Genomic DNA, 21,067 nt, shown 5'->3' with positions numbered 1-21,067 from the left:
GCCGTGGCGTTAAAGATAAACAAAGTTTAGATAAACAAACATTAAAGTTTAGATAAACAAAGGATATGACTTTATCCATTTTTTGCAGCATTTCCAGCTTTTGTTTAGTGGACTTCGAAACATACTTTCGCTTTGTAGATCCTTTACATATTAGTAAATATATATCAGAAATTCTATTTGACATAATCGAAAGTTCAAGCTTACTTTTATAAAATTGCTCTAACAGTCTGCAAAAAATAATAAGCGGAATCCAATTCGAAGATTAAGGAAGAACGCAATCTGCAACATTAACTGAATTAGATAATTTTAGCTTAGCTTATATCGTCTGTTATATATTACACGCGCATTCGTAAACGTATTTTGCGCACACGCATATTCGCAGCCGTAAAGGTCTTACGCGCATGCGTCAACGCGACGCATGCGCAGAAAGTTTGTAGCTTTGACGTCCAGATTATAGATCATTCCGGATTATGGGTGTCCGAATTAACGACTTTTGACTGTATAAAGAACAAGGAATTCTAATGGAAAATGGTGTTCTAATTCCTGGAAGGATTCCAATTACTTGTGCAAATATTAATTTTATCTTATAAGTTTCTCACACATATAACAGATATATATTGGGTTTCAACTTCCTAGCATTCTTGTATATAAAGTAATATTAAATATCTACACATGATTGCCCTGTACCTGACAAATAGATGTGCATAATATGGTGAATCCCCATTTTCTAGCAAAACACTTTGTTGTACACTGTTTTCATCTTTTATTTTTGAAGACTGAGTGAAAATTTTCTTGCCATTCTCATAAAAACACTCTGCTCTTCGAAAAAAACAGATGCTGAAAAGTTATTTCTTTCTTTACCTTTTAGATATAAGATTTTGGATAGTCATCTGAAACAAATACGTTTGTATCTTGTTCATCTGCATCATTTTCAATGTTTCTTCACAGTTCTTCACAGTTCTTCACAAACAAAGATATGATGTGTGCATATAACATTTCAGTGAAATTTAAAAACAATGTTCCTGAAATATATCATTACAGATTTATTATTTATGTAATTTAAATCTTTAAACACATTTTCTTTCTAATAAAAATTTACATGGACTGAGAGACATATTCAGAGACTGATTTAATGGCTATAAATGTTATGAAAAGAATGTTTATATAAACTCAGTGCTAAGAATAATTGATTTTCCTGCCTTAAAGAACTCCTAGACTACCTATATTCTTTATATTTTCACCTGTGATTCGTAAATATCAGTATTTTTATAGTGGTAATAAATAAAGGTTACATCGGGACAAACATGCCTTCCCAAACTACAGATCTATTTTAAAAGTATTGGATTGCTTGCATAAAGTACTGAACAAACATACCCCTCTTTACTTAACTAAGTAACAAAATAAAGGTCTTTTTCTTGAATACTTTACTTTTGCATAAACTTTTTTATTCTTTAAAGTAGTAGCATTACCATATCATACTGTAATTATATTACCTAATAATTATAGCAGAAAGCATGATCAGAAATACAGGAGCAATTAGATCATTGGGGACAAAACATAAGATTCAAAGCATCCTGTTATAAATGTTGAATAAGATTTATGACTAGGGTTAATAGAAGTTAACATTCTAGAGTGTGGTTTTTCAGTTACAAATATTGTCCTAGTTTCACAACATTTACCACCATCATTAGGAAAAAAGAAAAAAAAAATTACTTTTATGAAATAATGTAACTATACTACGTCCATGAATTATGTAATTTCTTGTAAAATAAATCTTAAAATTTAACAGTCTTCAAAGATTGATCTTGAAAATCAAATTTAATTCACTACAGTATTTGATATGTATTTTTGCTGTTGCTGATTTGCACACTTGGATATACTGGCAGTGGAGAAGCTTCATGAATGTTCATGGGTGGGGCAAGAGAACAGCTTTCATTCACCACAGCCTTACATATCTGGTGACAGAATAACTTTACTAAATTTTATCTGAGTTTTGACTAAAAACACTTTATGAAAATCCATGGGTCTCTTAATCCTCTTCTATCCTCTCAAGGGGACTTCGACTTCAATAGTTTTTAAATGCCTACATATCAGAAAATCACTATACATTTACAAAGAATTTTTACCTTCTCTAAGATTTGAACCCAGCCTAATGATATGACAGCTAGCTTTTAAAACCATCATATAGGTCTATTATTTTATCATCGACAATCGTGGATGCTTTTCCACGGTGTTGAATTTTATCGTATTGTGTTCCATATCTCTGATTGTTTTTTTGTAAGAGCTTAATTTGTGGCAACATTTCCACATGTGGAATGGTCTCATCGAAAATGGATATGCCTGTGACCACATTTGCAAAGCATAAAGCCTTGAAAACTTGCATTTATTTATCATTCTTCTTTCCATCTTTTCAAATATTATTGTTTGAAGTGCCACATCAAAGCAACTAATTACTGAGTCAATGTTCTTTAACACAATAACAAATGCTAAACCTTGCTAGATACTTGTCTATCCATTCACTGTTTCACTGCAGAAGAATGAACATCATTACTGAATGTTAACAAGGTAATGCAATATGCTTCAAAGTAGATTCCACTATGAAAATATTGAAGGAGGTTTTAGAGGCATAATTATATCTAAAACCTATGAGCATCGAGATCTCTACTTCTTATCAGTCCAGATTATTTTTTATGGAGATGTTTAACACAAACTCGGTTGACAAAAAATACTTAAAAAGAATTGAAAATTAACATCACTGCAGCAATTCACAATATAACATAGGGAAAAATTTCATTTTGTCACTAAAAATATGTAGATAAATGCACTGAATTGGGGCATTATACAGGGTAAGGCAAAATGAATATAGCGATCACAAATGGCTATAATAATTTATTGAAAACGAATTTATCTTTTAAAATTAACACATAATGCAGAGGAAACTTCAAAAATTTGTATACATATGTCATAGATGTTTTATGTGACTTCCCTTGGTCATACAGACAACATCTACGCTGTAGTCCATTTCACCCCCATACATTCTGAAGTATTTGTTCCGTCACCGATGTAAGTGCATTACAAATGCATACTTTGAGTTCTTCAGTTGTTTTGGGCATGGGAGGCACAAACGCCCTGTCTTTCACATAACCCCACAGAAAAAAATTGCAGGGTGTCAAGTCTGGAGATCTCGGTTGCCAAGAGTAGAAGACATCGTCGGCAGAGCCACTTTTCGACCAATCCAATGCTTTGGAAGATGTTGATTTTAAAATGTGGCATTAACCATACCTCAAGCATGTCTAGGTAAACATTTGATGTCACACTTCTCACTGAAGAAAAAAGAACCGTACAATTTATGTGATGAAAACACGCAAAACACATTAACTTTCGCCGAGTAACGTTCATGTTTAATTACAGTAGAAGGCTTCTCCGTACCCCATATTCAACTGTTGTACCTGTTAACCTTCCCACTTATGTGGAAGATTGATTTATCGCTAAAAATGAGACAATCAGCCATTGTTTCATCCTCCATGCTTTCCAGCATAACCATAGCATAATTCATATGTTTGCCATAGTCTTCCTGTTTCAATTGCTGCACAAGTTGAAAGATGTATGGTTTCATTTGCAGCCTCTTTCTGAAAACATGCTATACCGTTTTTTTGTGGCATTTGTAACTCCCTACCTTCGTACATCGATTTTCGTGGGCTTTGTTCATACGTGTGGCGAATTCTTTCTACGTTATCTGCTGAAACATGTGGCCTTCTGCTACTTTTCCCTTTGCACAGACATCCTGTTTCTTTAAATATCCGATGCTATCTGCGTATGTTGTTCACATTTGGAGGTTCTTGTTTGTAACGCTGACAAAATCGTCTCTGCACTGTTATAACAGAATGGCATTTTTCAAATTCTAACACGCAGAATGCTTTCTGCACGGGACTCGCCATTTTTACTAATAAGACACGCGCAATGTACAGGTTTCTTGTCGTTGAGAAGTTTCAACTTGCATGCGTAGGCTTCCGCTTCACTGGACCTGCGTCTTTTGTAGAGAAATTTTGTAGTTCTGTCTACATTCTGTGTTACTCTTATCGATAAATTCTTTTCCATTAAATAGTTATAGCCATTTGTTACCACTATATTCATTTTGACTTTATTTCATTTTAACATATTCTTTTTGTCAAAATGAATATTCATTTTGAATATATAATATTTAATATTCATTTTGAATATATACAGCACTTTGACCGGTATTAACGTATAATGTGGCTCATAAGCAGCCAAGTGGTATAAAGTCATTGGACACTCATAGTTTGACCTGGGTTCGATTCAGAAAAATGGGCTGGCTGCATGGGTGTTTTTGTGGTTTTTACCCATGTGCAATATGCATATGAGCAAGTTTCCCTTACTAAGTCCTCCAGGAAGGCATCCCTTCCTTTAAGCAGACAGTCTTCAAGTGCTTTGTTGTAATTAAATAAACCAACCACCATATGATGTACACAAACAAGGTATGTTTCATAAATATGCATGCATACCATTTTTATGAAGGGTCCACTTTTAAAATGAACATCTTGTATTATAAAAAATGAACAACTTTTAAATTACACAACATTTACTTATTACTTTATATACACAACATTATTATATACACAACAGGTATTGCAACCTGTTGTGTATATAAAGTAATAAGCACATGTATGAATATAAGTCTTTTGCAAAATGATGAAACTAGTTTTGGTATCATAATTTTAAAATGTAACATCAATTCCAGGAACAGAAAATAAATCCATGACCATTTCAAAAAAATTTTTAAATGCACTGCAAAAACTGAATACATACCATAACTAAAATGCAGATGAAAATCAGAAAAAAAGTCAAACTATTAATAAAATTAATTTCTTCAGGAACAAAGCAACTTGTTGATTAAGAATTAATATTACGGTTCATTATACTGAATGAATAACTGTACCATTTTTAACTAAGTAGTATGCCTCATTTTCTATTTTTATCAGCTAGTACAAACAAAAAATACTAAACTATTTTATTTTGCAAAACATCTACTAGATAATCTTATGTAACTTATAACTAACTCAACATTCAACAAGTAGTGATTTTTAGCCTACCATCAGTGTATATATTATGTATGCCAAAATTAATAGTCACAACTCTAAGGTATATGATATAAATTACACTTATACATCGCATAAGCTACACTTTTCATAATACAGTGTGTTGTGGTAACATAATAAGTACAAAGAATGTGGAAACATAAGTACAAAGAATGTGGAGTGGAAAATTTTGTTTTAATCATGGATGTTTAACGAAAAATGTTTGATATTCGAAGAATTGTTCAAATAAACTATTATTAATCGCAATACATACATCATGATGATGGCATACACTTTGAAAGATCCCTATACATGTCACATACCTCAGCAGCAACAATGCTTATTCTAATGACAGGAGAGTTGATCTGCATCTCGTAAATGAGATCCATTGTCCTTGTAATGCATATATTATTGCATCCATTTGAACAATTCTTTTAAATATAGGACGCTATTTCTTGTAAATATCTGTGATTAAAATGACTTCTCCCCATTTTCATGTTTTTCATACTCACCGTGCTTTTACTCTCTCATACCACCAGCAACCTTTAACTCCTATCAGTTCTGTACACCCTCTATATACATATACTGTCGGTTTGGCTGACATATATAGCATGCTAGCTTTGATAATAGAATATGTCTAACAATATCTCTTACAAAGCCGTCTCTAAGAACAACCTTTCCAGGAAGAATAGTTATCATATATGTTGCTGTAACCATAACCAACTACCAAAAATTTCAACCAATTTAATTAAAATAAATCACATAAAATCAAATACAGAAGAATTTTTATTTTCACACAGTTGTTAAGTTTTTCACACACTGTAAGTTAAAAATGATTTATGCTCAAAATTAATTTTCATTGAACGAACATTCTACTTAATATAGTTAATATGATATGAGATCAATACGATTCTTTGCTGAGGTGGCCAAGAGCAGACATGCGACTGGAACGGTGGTAGTTGACAGTAGATATATGACTACAAAGCATTGAGAAAATGAAACTATTTTAAGTTTATTATTAAAGCATACAAGTTTGCTCAGTACTTCCTGACTATCCACATCCCCACCAAAATGTGCAAACTCATTCCCGAAACTAGAGAGGAACATTTGGTTGGGGATGCTTACGTTTATTGCAGTGATGCATCCAGTGCTGCCTGTTTTTTTACATTCTTCTTTTTCCATATGAGACATGCACGTCTTGTTGCTTTTGTACTTTTGCTCTCCCTGTGTATATAGCAAACAGTTTTGCTTAAAAAAGCAGCTAAAGTGCAGAATCGCCCACTTATTTGATTGGCGCTTTTTACAAGAGTAAGAAAAATTGGATTTTTGTCAATATTCTTTTTAAGTGAAAATAGGTCAATGTGTACATGGATAAAGTCAAGGGAGTGCACAATGCCATTTTTGTGCAATTCTGGGATGTTTTTTTAAGTGAAAATAGGTCGATGTGTACATGGATACCGAGTATGTGCAATTCTTAAAAATGCACCAAGCAGTGGGCGATTCTGTACTTTCCCCAAAAAAGCATCACAGAGCTGCATAAATTTGGCTTTGCATATAACCTCAGCACCAAAATCCTAAAATGAAAAAGGGCCCACTAAGCCTTAGACAAGGCATATTGTGTTGTATGTGTGCAGAAATTTAAGTCAGAGATTTTGCTCAAAATGGCAAAAACTGTGGAATGCGCTTCACTGCTATGCTAAAATGCCTATAGGAAGGATCAAAATCTGCAGTCATACTGACAAAAATATCTGGCGAAATGCAAAGCCATCTGCAACAGAGTCGTAGCTAGGGTTTTCAGCGCCCAGGGACAACTGAAGATTTCGCGCCCCCTACTGCTTGCCAAGGATGGAAAACATTTAATTCTAAAATGTCGTAACATCAGTTTGGCGCCCCTTGGATTCTGCGCCCGGGGACAGATGCCCCCCTTGCCCCCCTCTAGCTACGCTCCTGATCTGCAAAGATGCTACATGTTGATTTAGCTTATTTTACATTCTTGTATATATGGAAATATTAATTTGAAACTAAAACAAAGTTTATTGCTGCGTCTCAGTTCAGTATGCAATATGTGAGATACTATAAATAGAAAGATAAAATTTTTAATGACAAATTGTTCCTTCCATTCCATATTACTAAAATTAGGTTTATACTTCAAAATATATATTCTTTTAAAATATTTAACTAAATTTTTATTTATGTACGAAGTGAAATATAACATTATATTTTATAAAATTTGAACAAACAGGAGTTGAAAGCATTAAATATGCCAAATACAACCAATGTACGCCAATACAATTTATTGCATATGTATATCTAAAATCTATTATTATGACTATATCAAGATAGCGAACTCTAAAAAAATTAAATATGCATTAACTTATGTTAGAGTTTCAAATAAACTGATAAGTATGTTTATTTTGGAATGTACTGCTTAATCCAGATACCTCTAGGAACTGCAAACTAACACTATTGTTCCATAAGGGAGTTGTGCAACTCTTTTCCATGGTTTGCCACAATCATTTCAATTCAGATTATTGTACCATAATATATTATGAAAGTACTCAGAAGTGTCAAAAGATGGATATCATGATATCAGAGAATTGTTATAAGAAATGTCTGATACATGTTTAGTAAACCTGTTCGTAATATCACAATGTATTTTATATTTCTTAGGAAGCCTCTCACATCATAATCGAAATGTTTAATCGCTAAATCTTACCATCATGCGTTTTTACGCTTATGATAGTTATATATGTTGCTTAGAAGCCTGAGTTAGCAATGCATTTACATCGTATAAATTGAATATGGCTACGGTCGGAATTGTATAACGAAAAAAGCACATAAACAAGTGTTATGCTAGGTTTAAACATTTCTGAACATCGCGGGGAAATATAGTAAAATAAATTAAAACGAAAAATAAACCAAATGAAAGCATTCACTAAACATTTAAGGGCGTCGGATACCTATTCTTTTTACTTTCATCATGAAGTAAGTATAACTAAAATTATATTTTATTCCAATCCGCGCTTTTCTACATTAACGCTTTTTAATAAACAAATAGCAAATTCGATGAAGTAAAAGTCGCCAAGCACAAGCTTCTGTATTAACTAATTGGACCAAAACGTAGCAATTTTTAATAAACTTGCTTTACGCAAGAAGAAAGGAGATGAGGATTTTGGTGAACGTCGTTTCCTAGGAAACCGCACCAGAAACGGTCTGTAGGCTTTGTGAATATGCGAGTAGCACTGAAAATTTTATTGCTGTGTATGTTGTGGATCGCTGTAGAGAATAGAACTTCTTTTCCATCCAATATTTTTATTGTATTTTTCCCTCTAAAAAAATCATTATTTATCATTTAAACCTCTATCTGAACTCATAGTTCATGTCCGTGTGTCTTCTTTCTGCTAGTGCGATATTATATGAGTAATTATATTATGCAATGTTTACAGAATTGAATTATATTTGTATGAATAAATTCCTTACTTTTTTATCACAAATTCATAAAATAGTCTGGAGTTCAGTTCTTCCCAAAATGGAGTGCAGTACTTTTCTCCTGGTGAGCATTACATGTAGACTAAGTTACTTAAAATTTACTATATCAAACACAAACGTTTTTATTTTAATTAAAGACTCTATGAACCTGTAACATTTTTCTTTTCTGTGAATAGTATATTTTAAAAAGAAAAAAATTAAAAATTTAAATAAACCACATGAATTTTTAAAATTTGCACGTTATAAAAGAAGACTGCTGAAATCAGGTAAAATCTGAAAGCAAGTTAGGATTTAAACACTACAGAAACATTACAAAAAGTGAAAGAATTTTTTGTCGTTTAAATTTTTGAAATGTTTTTAATATGCAGAATATTAACAAAACATGAAAATACGTAAAGTTGAAATTTTATTCAAATTTTTCTCAAGATTATATTTTGGAATGAATAAAGCTATTTTGTTTCAAAATGACTTAATACCAGAGAATTAATTAGCAAAGTGACTTTTCTTCCATTTTATGCCTGAATCATTATTCTTCCTCACAAAGTTTTTGATGGTATCTTCGTCCTTTATGGTGCAAAATTTGTACATCGTAAGAGAAACTAAATCCCATAATTGCCAATTTTTTGATTTTTTATCCCAATAAGAAGGGGGGTAAGGTGAATAATTCCCTTTCGAAACAGCATCATAAACTAATATCATATCTTTGAAGATTGTAGCTTTCGGAGAGTAATAAGGCAAAGGTAAGTCCGCGAAAGGCTTCCAAGTGTCCCCTTCAATATCGTATTCTTCTACGGATCTCAAATATTCGCCATTATTAGTTCCACCCAGGATGTATATTTTACCCCGAAGAGAAACAAGAGCGAAATTATTTCGGTATATATTAGGCGCATTTATCAATGACCAGGTATCCTGCTGTGGGTCGTAAACCTGTGCAATCATTTCAAAGCCTCTATCGTTTTGCATAACACCAACAGCATAAATTGCATTTTCAGCTCCAATGGCAAATCCACAATTCATGTGATTCATGGAACTGACAACTTCCCAAAGTCCGGTTAGATAATTATATTTTTCTACCAAAGATGTATGTACGTGCGAAGGGAAGGTAGTTCCTCCCAGTACATAGATGCTCAATCCTATATCCACAACACTGTATTCGTTACGTGGTATATTCATGGGGTTCAGCTGTGTCCAGGATTTGTCCTCCAGATTTAAAGCTAGAATTTTATTTTCAAATTTATCAAACATATAAACTCTACTGCCAATGGGAACAAGAGCTTGCGGCCATATAGGAGTTTCATCAATTTCTTGCCATATATCATGCAGTTCATCAAATGTTATGTAGAATTTCTTCTGGAATGAGAATTGTGATTCCGAAAAGAGAAGAAACAAGTTCTTAGGTAAACGAGTCTGAGAGGTTTGCAGATCAAAGCCATATATAATTTTTGATTTTACTACTAAGCTTTTCAGTTTTTCAGAATTATAATTATTTTTAGCCTTGTTTGGAAATTCCGTGGAGAGATTTGTCTCATAATTCTTGCAGCATATGCTGTTTAATAAGTATTCTTTAAGTAATGGGTTTTCGAGTATTTCAGTTGCCAAGGGTTCATCTAAGTTCTGCAAACAAAGGCATGCCAGAAGTTCGGGTAATACTTGTTGTCTCCCAACTGGATCTTTCTTCAGCCATGTCACAGCAGCCATCCATATGACATCTTCTGTGACTCCATTTAGATTTAGAAATTTCTTCACGAAGCTTATAGGGAGATCTGCGAAATTAGAATCGTGACTACTGACCACAGATTCGAAATGAGTCTGAATGAATCTGAAGCATTCAGTCAAAAACGAAAATCTTTCTACAAACCAAGCTACCTCGAAATACATCAGACAGTTGTTAACATTTATATGTTTGAGAGCATAGATTCGGCATTTATTCAGTAATTTGTCAATTAAAAAGTAATCTGCACTTACGATGATATCAATAATGTTGTCTTCATTCAAGGTGAGGCTTCCAGTATATAGAAAGCGAAGAATTTCGCACAAAATGCTTCCGCTAATTCCTGAAAGATTGACTTTGGTTTCTGTTCCAAAGTTGCCACTAAAGATACCTCGAAAATAATCACAGCGGCTAGCTAGGATGACACGATGTGCACCAAATTCAAGTCCATCTTCACTTCGAAGGCAGCAATCAAATAATTTGTCCAGATCAAAGCAGATCCCTTGCTTAAAGATTTCGGAGTAAGACTTCACAACATCCATTTCGAGATATGTAATTATTTTGTCAGAACTGAAATATCTTAAATTGTTACGTATATACATTGTTAGAAATACGTAATAATGTTACAAATTATACATTGTTACGTATTTCTAACAATGAGCATTGTTATTTTACCTTTGGAGGTAATTGTTGCAAAGCTAATACCGAGATGATAATTTACTGATTGTTGTACAATTTTTTTTCTCTTTGTTCACTAAATCTATTTTTGCAAAACGCTTTATTTAATTGCATTTTAAGATATTTGTCTTTGCTATCAAAATTAGAGACGAAAAAAAAAAAAAAAAAAAAAAAAAAAAACGAATATTTACTTACTGAGTAGGAACACAAAGAACCTTCCCTCAGTATTAAATAGGGTTTGCTATTTAAGAATTATTCTGTTTTGTCCGAAAATAGAGCCTCTTAAAATAAATCGCATTTTATTTTTCTAATTTGCATGAATCTGTTCATCAAAGAAAATTAAAATTATTTACTTTTAAAGACGCAATTTTCTAAAATACAGTTTCATTTCCAATACATTTGTTAAAAAATAAATTTGAAATATTCATATAATAAACTTTGTATTTCCCTTAAAAGCTGTAAAGGGAATAATTCATCTTTAATTACAGAAATGTACTATTACAGTCCAACCACCATTTCCCGTGCTGTTTTTAAACTGATTCCACAAATTAGACATGACACTTTTTGCTACATCCAGTGCTCTTGCAACCTGATCTTGGAACTGCCCTGCCCCAAGCTTACCAACGATTTTACATCTCATAACTTCGGTCTAAGCGATGATGTGTACTCATTTCACCTAAAATCAAGGTAGAGGCTAACATATTGTTTCCCATGTTAGAAAATAAAAGTTTAATTTAAAATTTTTAAATTTTAGTTTCCCTGTTATAGCAAAAGTTAGCTTCTAAACTAGACTGTTATGTGACTGGACCCTCAATATTTATATTTTACTATTAATTTTCCCCCATCTTCACATCTATTCAGCTTTACAAAACACACTCATTACACACACCTGGAAGACTCTATTTAATGTAAATGATAACAACTTCATTTGACTACACTCATGAACACAATCGTGGTTTTTTTTTTTTTTTTTTAAAAAAACAAAATTCTCTTACTTCCTTTCCTTTTCTTTCTATAGGCCCTTTTTTTTTAATTATAAATATATTTTTTTCCCTCTCCATTATTTTTGGGCCATTTATTTTTTACTTTATTTTGTCCCATCTTTTCTTCCTGGCCTTTCGAACTCGTATAAAATATACGAAGTTTCTTCTTACTCTCCTCTGAAATACGAAATTGCTCCCCTTTCTATATACCTTTCCTTCGCACCTATGCTTGATTTTTCGCCCATCGGTACAGAAAGACTTAACGGGTGCAACAAAAGACATCTGTCTACTTTGTCTGTCTGTCACCTAAAAACAAGATTATTCAAGAAAGTCAATAAAAATCACTACTGTTTTGCAGAGTGAATGCTCTGAGCAGCTGAACACAGACTTTTATACCTACTTTTATACTACAAGGAAGTCATGTGGTGTACACATCAGATTTTTTATATATACTTTAATAAAAGGAAATGTGTTCCTTCATTCTATAAAAAAAGGAACCCATTTTCCTTTCTAAACTTTTGAAAGTCGCCAACGCTTAAAAAATGATAAACTACGCCCAAGGTAGAAACCCGCCTTTTTCCTTTCTTTTCGCTTGGGTTCAAATGACGGATCTGACAACTCAATGCGCATGCGTGGCTAATGTTGGTGCGAATAGCTTAAGCGGCTAATCGCACCAACGGTGCGAATAGCATCGGCCGAAGGCCAGAGAAATACAGAATCTCATCTCAGCGATGACAGCACCACAGTGACATTATATGGCAACCAACTGTCTAGGTTTTTGTGTGGTATTTTTACACAAATGTGAGAAAATGTTTTCTATCTCTTAATTTTGTTCGCCAGTGTATTACGAACCCGTAAGCATGCAAACATTTTGGGTATCAGAAATGGGGCTGAATGCCCATGACAAAAGAGATGGAGAGCAACTAAGACAGGTCGTGGCAGACCTTGTTGCCTTCAAACAGGGGCGTAGCTAGAGGGGGGGGCAAGGGGGGCATCTGTCCCCGCGCGCAGAATCCAAGGGGCGCTAAACTGATGTTACGACGTTTTAGAATTAAATGTTTTCCATCCTTGGCAAGCAATAGGGGGCGCGAAATCTTCAGTTGTCCCTGGGCGCTGAAAGCCCTAGCTACGACTCTGCCTTCAAAGGAGATATGAAAGCCGGCCGTTACAGAAGAGATGAAACCAGGTCAAGACGAAATGAACTACTGCCATAATAAAAATCAAATTCGAGGCTATGGAAGTCAGAATAGACACGGTTGATAATAATAAAGTCGGAGAACTTAAAGTAAGTGTTTCTGCTGTTGAACAACAAAATCGAAAACAGAGTTTCTGCTGCTGTCGCTAAGGAAGTTGGCAGTTTAAAAAGTCCTTAATGACCGCTGTTCAAAATTCTAACACATTTAAATTCGAACACATGCCATTTCAACTCTGTCTAAAGCTATACGCATACGACTGAAAGTCTTTCTGGCAAGTTCACAGGACGCTGTTCTCTATAGTGGCAAACGCAAACTGATATGATTCCTAAGCTAAAATCCTAATATCCCGCAATTCTTTGAGAGAATACGCAGCGGATATCTTTCATACTCTTTCTGAAAATCAGAGGCTAGATTTCGAAGCTATGTCCGGCGCATTATGGAGCTGCGTTTGGTAAAAAGAGTTTAAAAGACTCTAGAAGGCTTCAATTAAAATCTCGCCAACAGAAGGAACTACGGAAACACTCGATGAGCTCGCCACAGATGTTGAAAAGCTGCCTCATCTAGCTTTTCGGGCTTCCCAATAGAAGAAAGACAAATCCTATCCATGCAGTACTTCATCTATGGCATCCGATATCCTGAGATACAGAAAGCCCTGAGGATCTGTAAATGGAAGCTGTCAGATTTATGCACGAAGAATGGAAATCATGTAACAGAAGTTCCATTAATAGCCGAGAAATTTAAAACCATCGTCGAAAGCTGAGAGTTTGTCCGGAGTTTTATACTTGGGGAACTGGCTGCATGTTTGGGTTACGTGAATTTGCCCATGTGTAATTTGAATACGAATCAGTTTCTCTCATTAAAATTTCCCTCGAAGGGATCCTTCTCCTTCAGCTGATAACATATATGTACCATATTAAAATAATTTACCTAACCATATAAAAAAAAACAGAATATTTATGCAAACCCCCCACATACGAACTCAACTTTGTGCCAATCTTAAAGTTTCAAACGGTTGGTGCGTTTTTATGTTCTATATGTTGATTTTTGTTTGTAAATGCCTTCATTTTTATTATTCGATTTCTTCAAGAGGACTATCTAATTGCTGGAGGAGAAATAAAGGTTTTTTTTTTTATTAACTTCACCAAAATGTTCTTTCTAGAAGTTAGATTCATGAATTATCACTATAGGCCATCAGATGGATCCAGAAAGTGAGATCTCAAGTCATTTAAAAGACCTTTAATCCGTGTGCTGCTGATGCATTCGTAGACGATGACGACAAGCTAAAGGATGAGCTTGCTTCCACAAAACTATATGTAGGTGAGGGGGATAAAGCAGAACACCCGTCTGAAAAAGTGAAAGCTTTTCCTCAACCGGGAACAGGCGGAAGTCCAGTTTCACCTGGACAGAAAAAGAACACAGAAAGAGTACTTCTATTGAATCATCTATACAGGTCCATGCTGTGGCGTTTTGAGATAAGAATGTGGCAGATCTCTTCAGTGACAAAGACTAGCACTACTTGGAAACTGTTCTGAAGAAACGAGAGAACTAAACAATTCTTGGAGCCAAGATGTACATTTCCGAACCTTTAGTATACAGTCAGGGGCGTAGCTAGAGAGGGGCAAGGGGGGATCTGTCCCTGGGCGCAGAATCCAAGGGGCGCCAAACTGATGTTACGACATTTTAGAATTAAATGTTTTCCATCCTTGGCAAGCAGTAGGGGGCGCGAAATCTTCAGTTGTCCCTGGGCGCTGAAATCCCTAGCTAAGACTCTGTATACAGTCATCTTTCATGTAGCATTTTGAGTACTGTAGTGGCATATACTAGGCCGTATCCTCCTTCCGTGCGACAAGATCTCGATACGAGAGTGAGTCTTTCGATACTTTAGTATTAGTCCTTTTTGGCGCGATAAATGAAAAATTATGATAACCTTGTTATTTATAATTACCCTAAATACTGAGCTGAAACACATGCCGCCATTTCTGTCCACATAACTTTAACGAATTTGGTAGGTATCAGAGCTTTTATAGCAGGAGGGATAAATTGCATGTTTTCCTTAAAGTTACTTTCATATTAGTAAAGCACAAAATTAAAAATATTTTAAAAAAAAACTCTGCATATTATAAACTCCAGTTTCCCCCCCCCCAAAGGAAAAAAAACACTTTTTAAGTAGCATGAGATAAACTCTTGGTGTCTCCTTTGCTAAGGAACCCACATGCAAATTTAGACTTCTTAAATGTTTCTTAAAATGAGCAATGATCAAAATTACCATGGTCTAAAAATACTTTTTTGCCTCATTTCTTAAATTAGAACTATAGGGATGTGTAATTGCATGAATTCGTAGACCAAACTTAGGTTTCATTATTGCTTTTATAACATTTTTATAATTTGTCTGACTATAAAAAATATAATGTTGCTTAGATTATGGTATATTGCTTATAATTTACATTTCTCAAATTTTATAAATCTCACAATCTAATAGCATCTTCACTGAGTTTTATTACTTTTATTAATAGTATGTTGACATAACAGTCGATTTTTTATTTTAAATTTTATGCAAATTTTCTACATTACTTAAACATTTAATCTAACAGAAATCTGAATATTTTTGTAATAAAAATTCTATAATAAAAGTAAAGACTACAATTTATATATAAAAATTTGACTACAGCAAATTTGTCTGGCGAACGCCAAGTACTTAAGTTGTGGCTTTTTGCCAAGCAAGCGAAGAGGAAGGAGTGAGTAGAAGCAGGCCGCTTGCCTTAGCAGTTTTACTCGGTTGCTGGTTGCCTTCCAGGCCAGAGGTTTAATCCTCTTGATAATTTTAAACGTATTGTAGTGTTAACAGTTCTCTGTACTACATACCGCTTCCTGTTAACATACGGCCAATCTTCTCGGAGGCCCTTGTTTGTTATTCCAAAGTTAAGTTAGAGTTTAGTTAAAATTTTTATATTCTTACGTTCAGACCACAAGTGGTTGGTCTCTGTATTCCGAAGTCCGGAAATCATTGTAAAGAGTGAAAAATAAAGGGTTTCGTATACCCTTCCTGTGTATCTTGTCTACTTCCCACATTTATTGAACATAGCTTTAGTAAGCTCCCTGTTCCGAGTCAGGTTCTTGAATGTTCCCAAAGCAAGTAAGGCGGAATACTGAACCTGATAGTGGCGCCCGACGAAGAAGAATAACCATGGCCGAGTTTCAAGAAGAACCTGTGCTGCCTGAAGAAGCGGCTCAGAATCCAGAAATGCCAGCTGCCGCCCTGGAAGGATTTGGTTACATCGTCCAGACCATGCGCGCAGCGATGAAACCAGAAGCAACATTTAATGGAAACTCACCGGTAACCAGTTTTTTGGAAAAACTAGATGACCACTTCATGATGTATCCCGTGCATGAGTTCCAAAAGTCACCTTAGCTACCAGTGCTTTGAGGGGCCAAGCGCTTAATTGGTTCAAATGCATAGGCAGAAGTCTCTTGGGTCAAGCGGGAAGTCCCACCTATACTTACGAAAATTTCAAGACTGCCTTAGTAAAAGCCTTCCCTGTCGTAAGGGATCGTGCGAAATTAGAAGCGGAACTTTTCAGCATATACCAGAAACCAATTGAAAATCTCTCAAGCTTTATTTTAAGAAAAATTCACGTCTTCAAACTCTTGTATGGAAACCGTCCGGATCCTGAGATAATTCAAGTGATTTTGCCGAGGTTACTTCCCCAAGTACAAGACTTTATTGAATTAAGGAATCCGACTACACTGGAAAAGTTATTTGAGCTAGCAATCCAGTTTGAAAGTAGAAGAACGGCGGACATTGAAAGAAGACGCCAATATCAACAACGAAACTAATTTGGTGAGCCAAGACCACAGCAAAGTCAAGCACACGGCTACGGAAGCAAAGCGAAAAAGCGAATCAGTGGGCAAGGAAACCCGAGCATCCAAAAACAGCCGGCGAACGTCGACAGTTCAATAGCAATCCAGGAAAAAAGTCTCAAGGCCAGTGGAAAAAGAAGGAAAGCATGGAAAGGAAAAAACAAGATTTAAACTAAAACGGATTTCTGCTGACGGGAGGGTGCGGAAATCCGAAGGCCAAGAAAACCCTTCATCCTTCAAGTTAAATACAGTAATGGTGAAAAATTTGACTCTTCCGAAGACTGAAGTGTTGGTGAATAACATCCCAGCCACCGCACTCCTGGATACAGGCGCGCAGTGTTCCTGTGTGGCAGAAGATTTTTTTAGGAAGTATTTTCGTAAATATCGCATATATAATTCGGATAATACGACAGTGTTAGCTGCGCAAGGAGAAAGATGCAAGTGCATAGGTAAATTACCGCTATACGTCCGTATCAATGACGAACAAGTAAAGGTTATGTTTTTTATAGTAAAGAATCTGCAAGCACATATTATCTTAGGGATGGATTTTCTTTCAGTAGCAGAAGCAACGCTGGATTTTAATGAAGCGTCCCTTAAGCTGACGATGAAACCAGTTCGAGAAGAAAAAACGGAACCGCCAATGTTAAACGTTGACCACCTGCCTAAGGAAGAGCAACAATGAATCCGACAAGTGGTAAGTGAATTTGCTTCGTTATTTAGTGATATTCCAGGATTTACTCAAGTTACTAACCATAGTATCGACACCGGAGACTCATTGCCAGTTCGCCACAAAGCATACCGGTATGATAAGAATAAAGAAAAAATTATAGAATGGCACATTAGCGATATGTTACGTAAAAAGATCATAACGCCCATCTCAAATAGTTATGCTAGCCCGGTGGTTTTATGTAAGAAAAACAATGACTATCCATTAACACATTCAAAAAGGTGGCGTTTCGCGATTGACTATCGTAAATTAAACTCCATGACTAAATATCCGGTATATCCGTTACCTATTATAGAAGAAATTCTAAGGAACATAACGTCTACCAAATACATGACGACTTTAGACTTAACGACTGGTTATTTTCAAATAGAAGTTAGACCGGAGGACGTGCCTAAGACTGCTTTTATAACCAAGTCTGGCACTTATGCATTCCTGCGTATGCCGTTTGGCCTTTCAGGGGCACCGGCAACATTTCAGCGATATATGGACATTGTGCTAAGGCCTGTTCTTGGAAAGTCCACATTTATCTATTTAGACGATATCATTATTACTAGTGATAATCTGGACCAACATGTACAGGATTTAAGACAGGTGTTTTCATTATTAAATGAGGCCGGTCTAAAAGTTAATGTCGAAAAGTGCAAATTTGCAGCCCCTGAATTAAAATATTTAGGTTACAAAATATCTCAGAAAGGAATCGAGACAGACGAATCAAAAATAATCGCTGTGCAGAAGTATCCGCCGCCAAATACGGCGAAGAAGCTCTCTTCTTTTCTAGGACTTTGTTCATATTATAGGTCCTTTATAAAAGATTTTGCAGCTATTGCTGAACCATTGTTAAAATTAAAAAGGAAAAAGGCAAGATTCTCGTGGACGGCCGAAGCTAATAGTGCTTTCGAAAAATTAAAGCAAGCATTAACGCAAGCCCCTGTGTTGAAATTTTTTGAAAAGGATGAGAATTTAGAAATTTCAGCGGATGCTTCGGATTGTGCGGTAGGAGCGGTACTTTCGCAAAATAAGCAGCCCGTGGCATTTTTTAGTCGAACTTTAAATCAAACACAAAGAAATTATTCCGCGACCGAGAGAGAGGCACTTGCAGTTCTGTTAGCAGTGCAAAAGTTCCGAGTCTATTTTGGAAGGGCGCCAATAAGAGTGTATTCTGATCATGCGGCGGTAACTAGATTGTACTCAGGGAAAAACTTATCCGCAGTGTTAATAAGATGGGCACTCAAGCTACAAGAATATAATCTGGTAATCAAGCATATCCCCGGAAAGGAAAATATCGTAGCAGATGCCCTATCCAGAATAAAAATAAATGAAGAAGGTAATACTGTAAAGGTGGCAATGCTCACAGCATGTACAATAAATTCCCGAGAAACTGTAATATCCGAACTGGGTAAGGATTCTGAGTTTGGAAACATTTATGAGTATTTTAAGGATCCTGAAAATTTTAGCCAATAAGACATTGCGGCGATAAGAAATAGGGCGGCCCATTACGAACTAATAGATAGTCTATTATTTTATACAAAAACTACAAATTCCAACAAGGAATTTCGACCTGTTATCCCAGCTAGTCTTAGATTAAATATCCAGCAGGACTTACACGATAGCCCTTTAGCTTCTCATGCTGGTATTCGAAAAACTATCCAACGCGTACGCGAAGCAGTGTATTTTCCTGAACTGCAAAAGTTAACAAGGGCGTATGTCCAGCCCTGCCCAACATGTCAACCAGTTAATTATATTAATTTCCGCTCGGCCGGGTTTCTAAATAGTATTAAATCCGATTTTCCAAATGAAATAATTGGCATCGATTTATTGGGCCCTTTCCCAAAAAGTCAGTTAAATAAAAGTCGCTATCTCCTTGTTATGGTTGATCATTTTAGTAAATGGACCGAAATTGTTCCCTTAAAACGAGCCTCCGCGAAATTAGTTACTGATTCTATTTTAAATAAATATATTTTAAAATACGGGGCGCCCCTAAAAGTTATATCGGATAATGGTCCTCAATTTGTAAGTAATATATTTGAAGACATGTGCCAAAAACTGAGCATACGTCATTTAAAAATGGTCCCGTATCGGCCGCAATCAAATATAGCGGAACGGATCAATAGAAATATAGTGAAAATTATCCGTAGTTATATTAAAAATTTTCATAAAAGCTGGAATAACTATGTCAATGAATTTGCTTTCGTCCTTAGGACCGCAAAACATGATACAACGGGCAAAACTCCTGCTGAGTTATTTTTAGGCAGAAAGATTATAACGCCGTTAGATAAATTATTTTATGTTCAACAAAGAGCACCAGAATTTAAAATGGGTGATATAGAAAAATTAATTAAAGAAGCAAAAAAGAACACTGAAGTAGCACAGAGAAAACAAAAACTGTATTACGATTTGAAACGACGGGGAGTAACTTATAAAGTAGGAGATGAAGTATTAAAAATTAAGCATTCACTTTCTTCAGCACCAGAAGATAAAACCGCCAAATTTTTTCCACGATTTGAAGGACCATATGTCATAGAAAAAATAACTCAGGCTGTAGTGGTGTTAAAAAGCCAGGAATGATGAAACATGCTCCGCAAACATTGTCCAGATAAAACCATACTATGACCGTAATAAAATGCAAATATTTAAAGATCTTTTGCAGGATCCGGCACGGCAGGCACTGGCTCCAGAGGTGGAACAACGACAAGCATAAGGGCAAGCCATTAGGAGGCAGGAGCAATTGAAAAGAAAGTTTCCCCGTTGGAAAATTGAAGGTAACAAGAAAAAGAAGCCGTTCCACCGAACAGAAAAGAGAGCGCACGGCCACCCCCAGAATGAAGAAGGGAGAAGTACGACGAATGCAAAGAGAGCCAGGAGAAATAACGGCAACTATAACCCGGCTCCCAAACTGAAGATCTACTCATCGGACAGGACTCTACGCAGCAAATGTCGCCGAACTGCGGAAGGAACACCAGCGGCGGAGGAAAAGATACAAGGAAAATTTCAACGGCCAGCAACGAGTTCCAAGCAGGAACGAGAGAGAAGTGTCCCGGTTCCGCCAAGACCAGCTGCCATCAAACGGCCAAGACCACAGACAGAGGCGAAAAAGAAGGTATTCAAGGGTGACCGAACTGGAGGGAAAAGAAAGCTCCTAGAGGAAGGTACTGAAGGGAGAGCCCGCACAAGAAGGAAGATAAACCAAACGCTAATCTTTGGTACCTTCCAGGACTGGGCAGAAAAAAGAATGTCCGAATATCAAAGATAAGTAAAATTTTATGTTACTTTGCAACCTTAAGTTAATCTTTCATTCTTACTGCAAGTGGCAGAATTCAAGACGTTTTACC

General features: G+C 35.5%; 1 protein-coding gene across 1 annotated transcript; it reads right to left on the bottom strand.

Moving 5' to 3' along the window:
* Positions 1–9,068: 9,068 nt before the first annotated feature.
* On the bottom strand, positions 9,069–10,838 carry LOC118205572 (kelch-like protein 23). The gene has a single exon (XM_035377864.2). The coding sequence runs from the start codon at positions 10,836–10,838 to the stop codon at positions 9,069–9,071; it is 1,770 nt and encodes a 589-aa protein (XP_035233755.2).
* Between the last annotated feature and the right edge of the window lie 10,229 nt (positions 10,839–21,067).

Source organism: Stegodyphus dumicola, chromosome X2, assembly GCF_044657685.1.
Source record: "Stegodyphus dumicola isolate Sdum_Otavi_A_Nest chromosome X2, ASM4465768v1".
NCBI classification, from domain to species: Eukaryota; Metazoa; Arthropoda; class Arachnida; order Araneae; family Eresidae; genus Stegodyphus; species Stegodyphus dumicola.
Note: the sequence above shows the minus strand (reverse complement) of the source record. Positions and strands in the feature narration are given on the sequence as shown.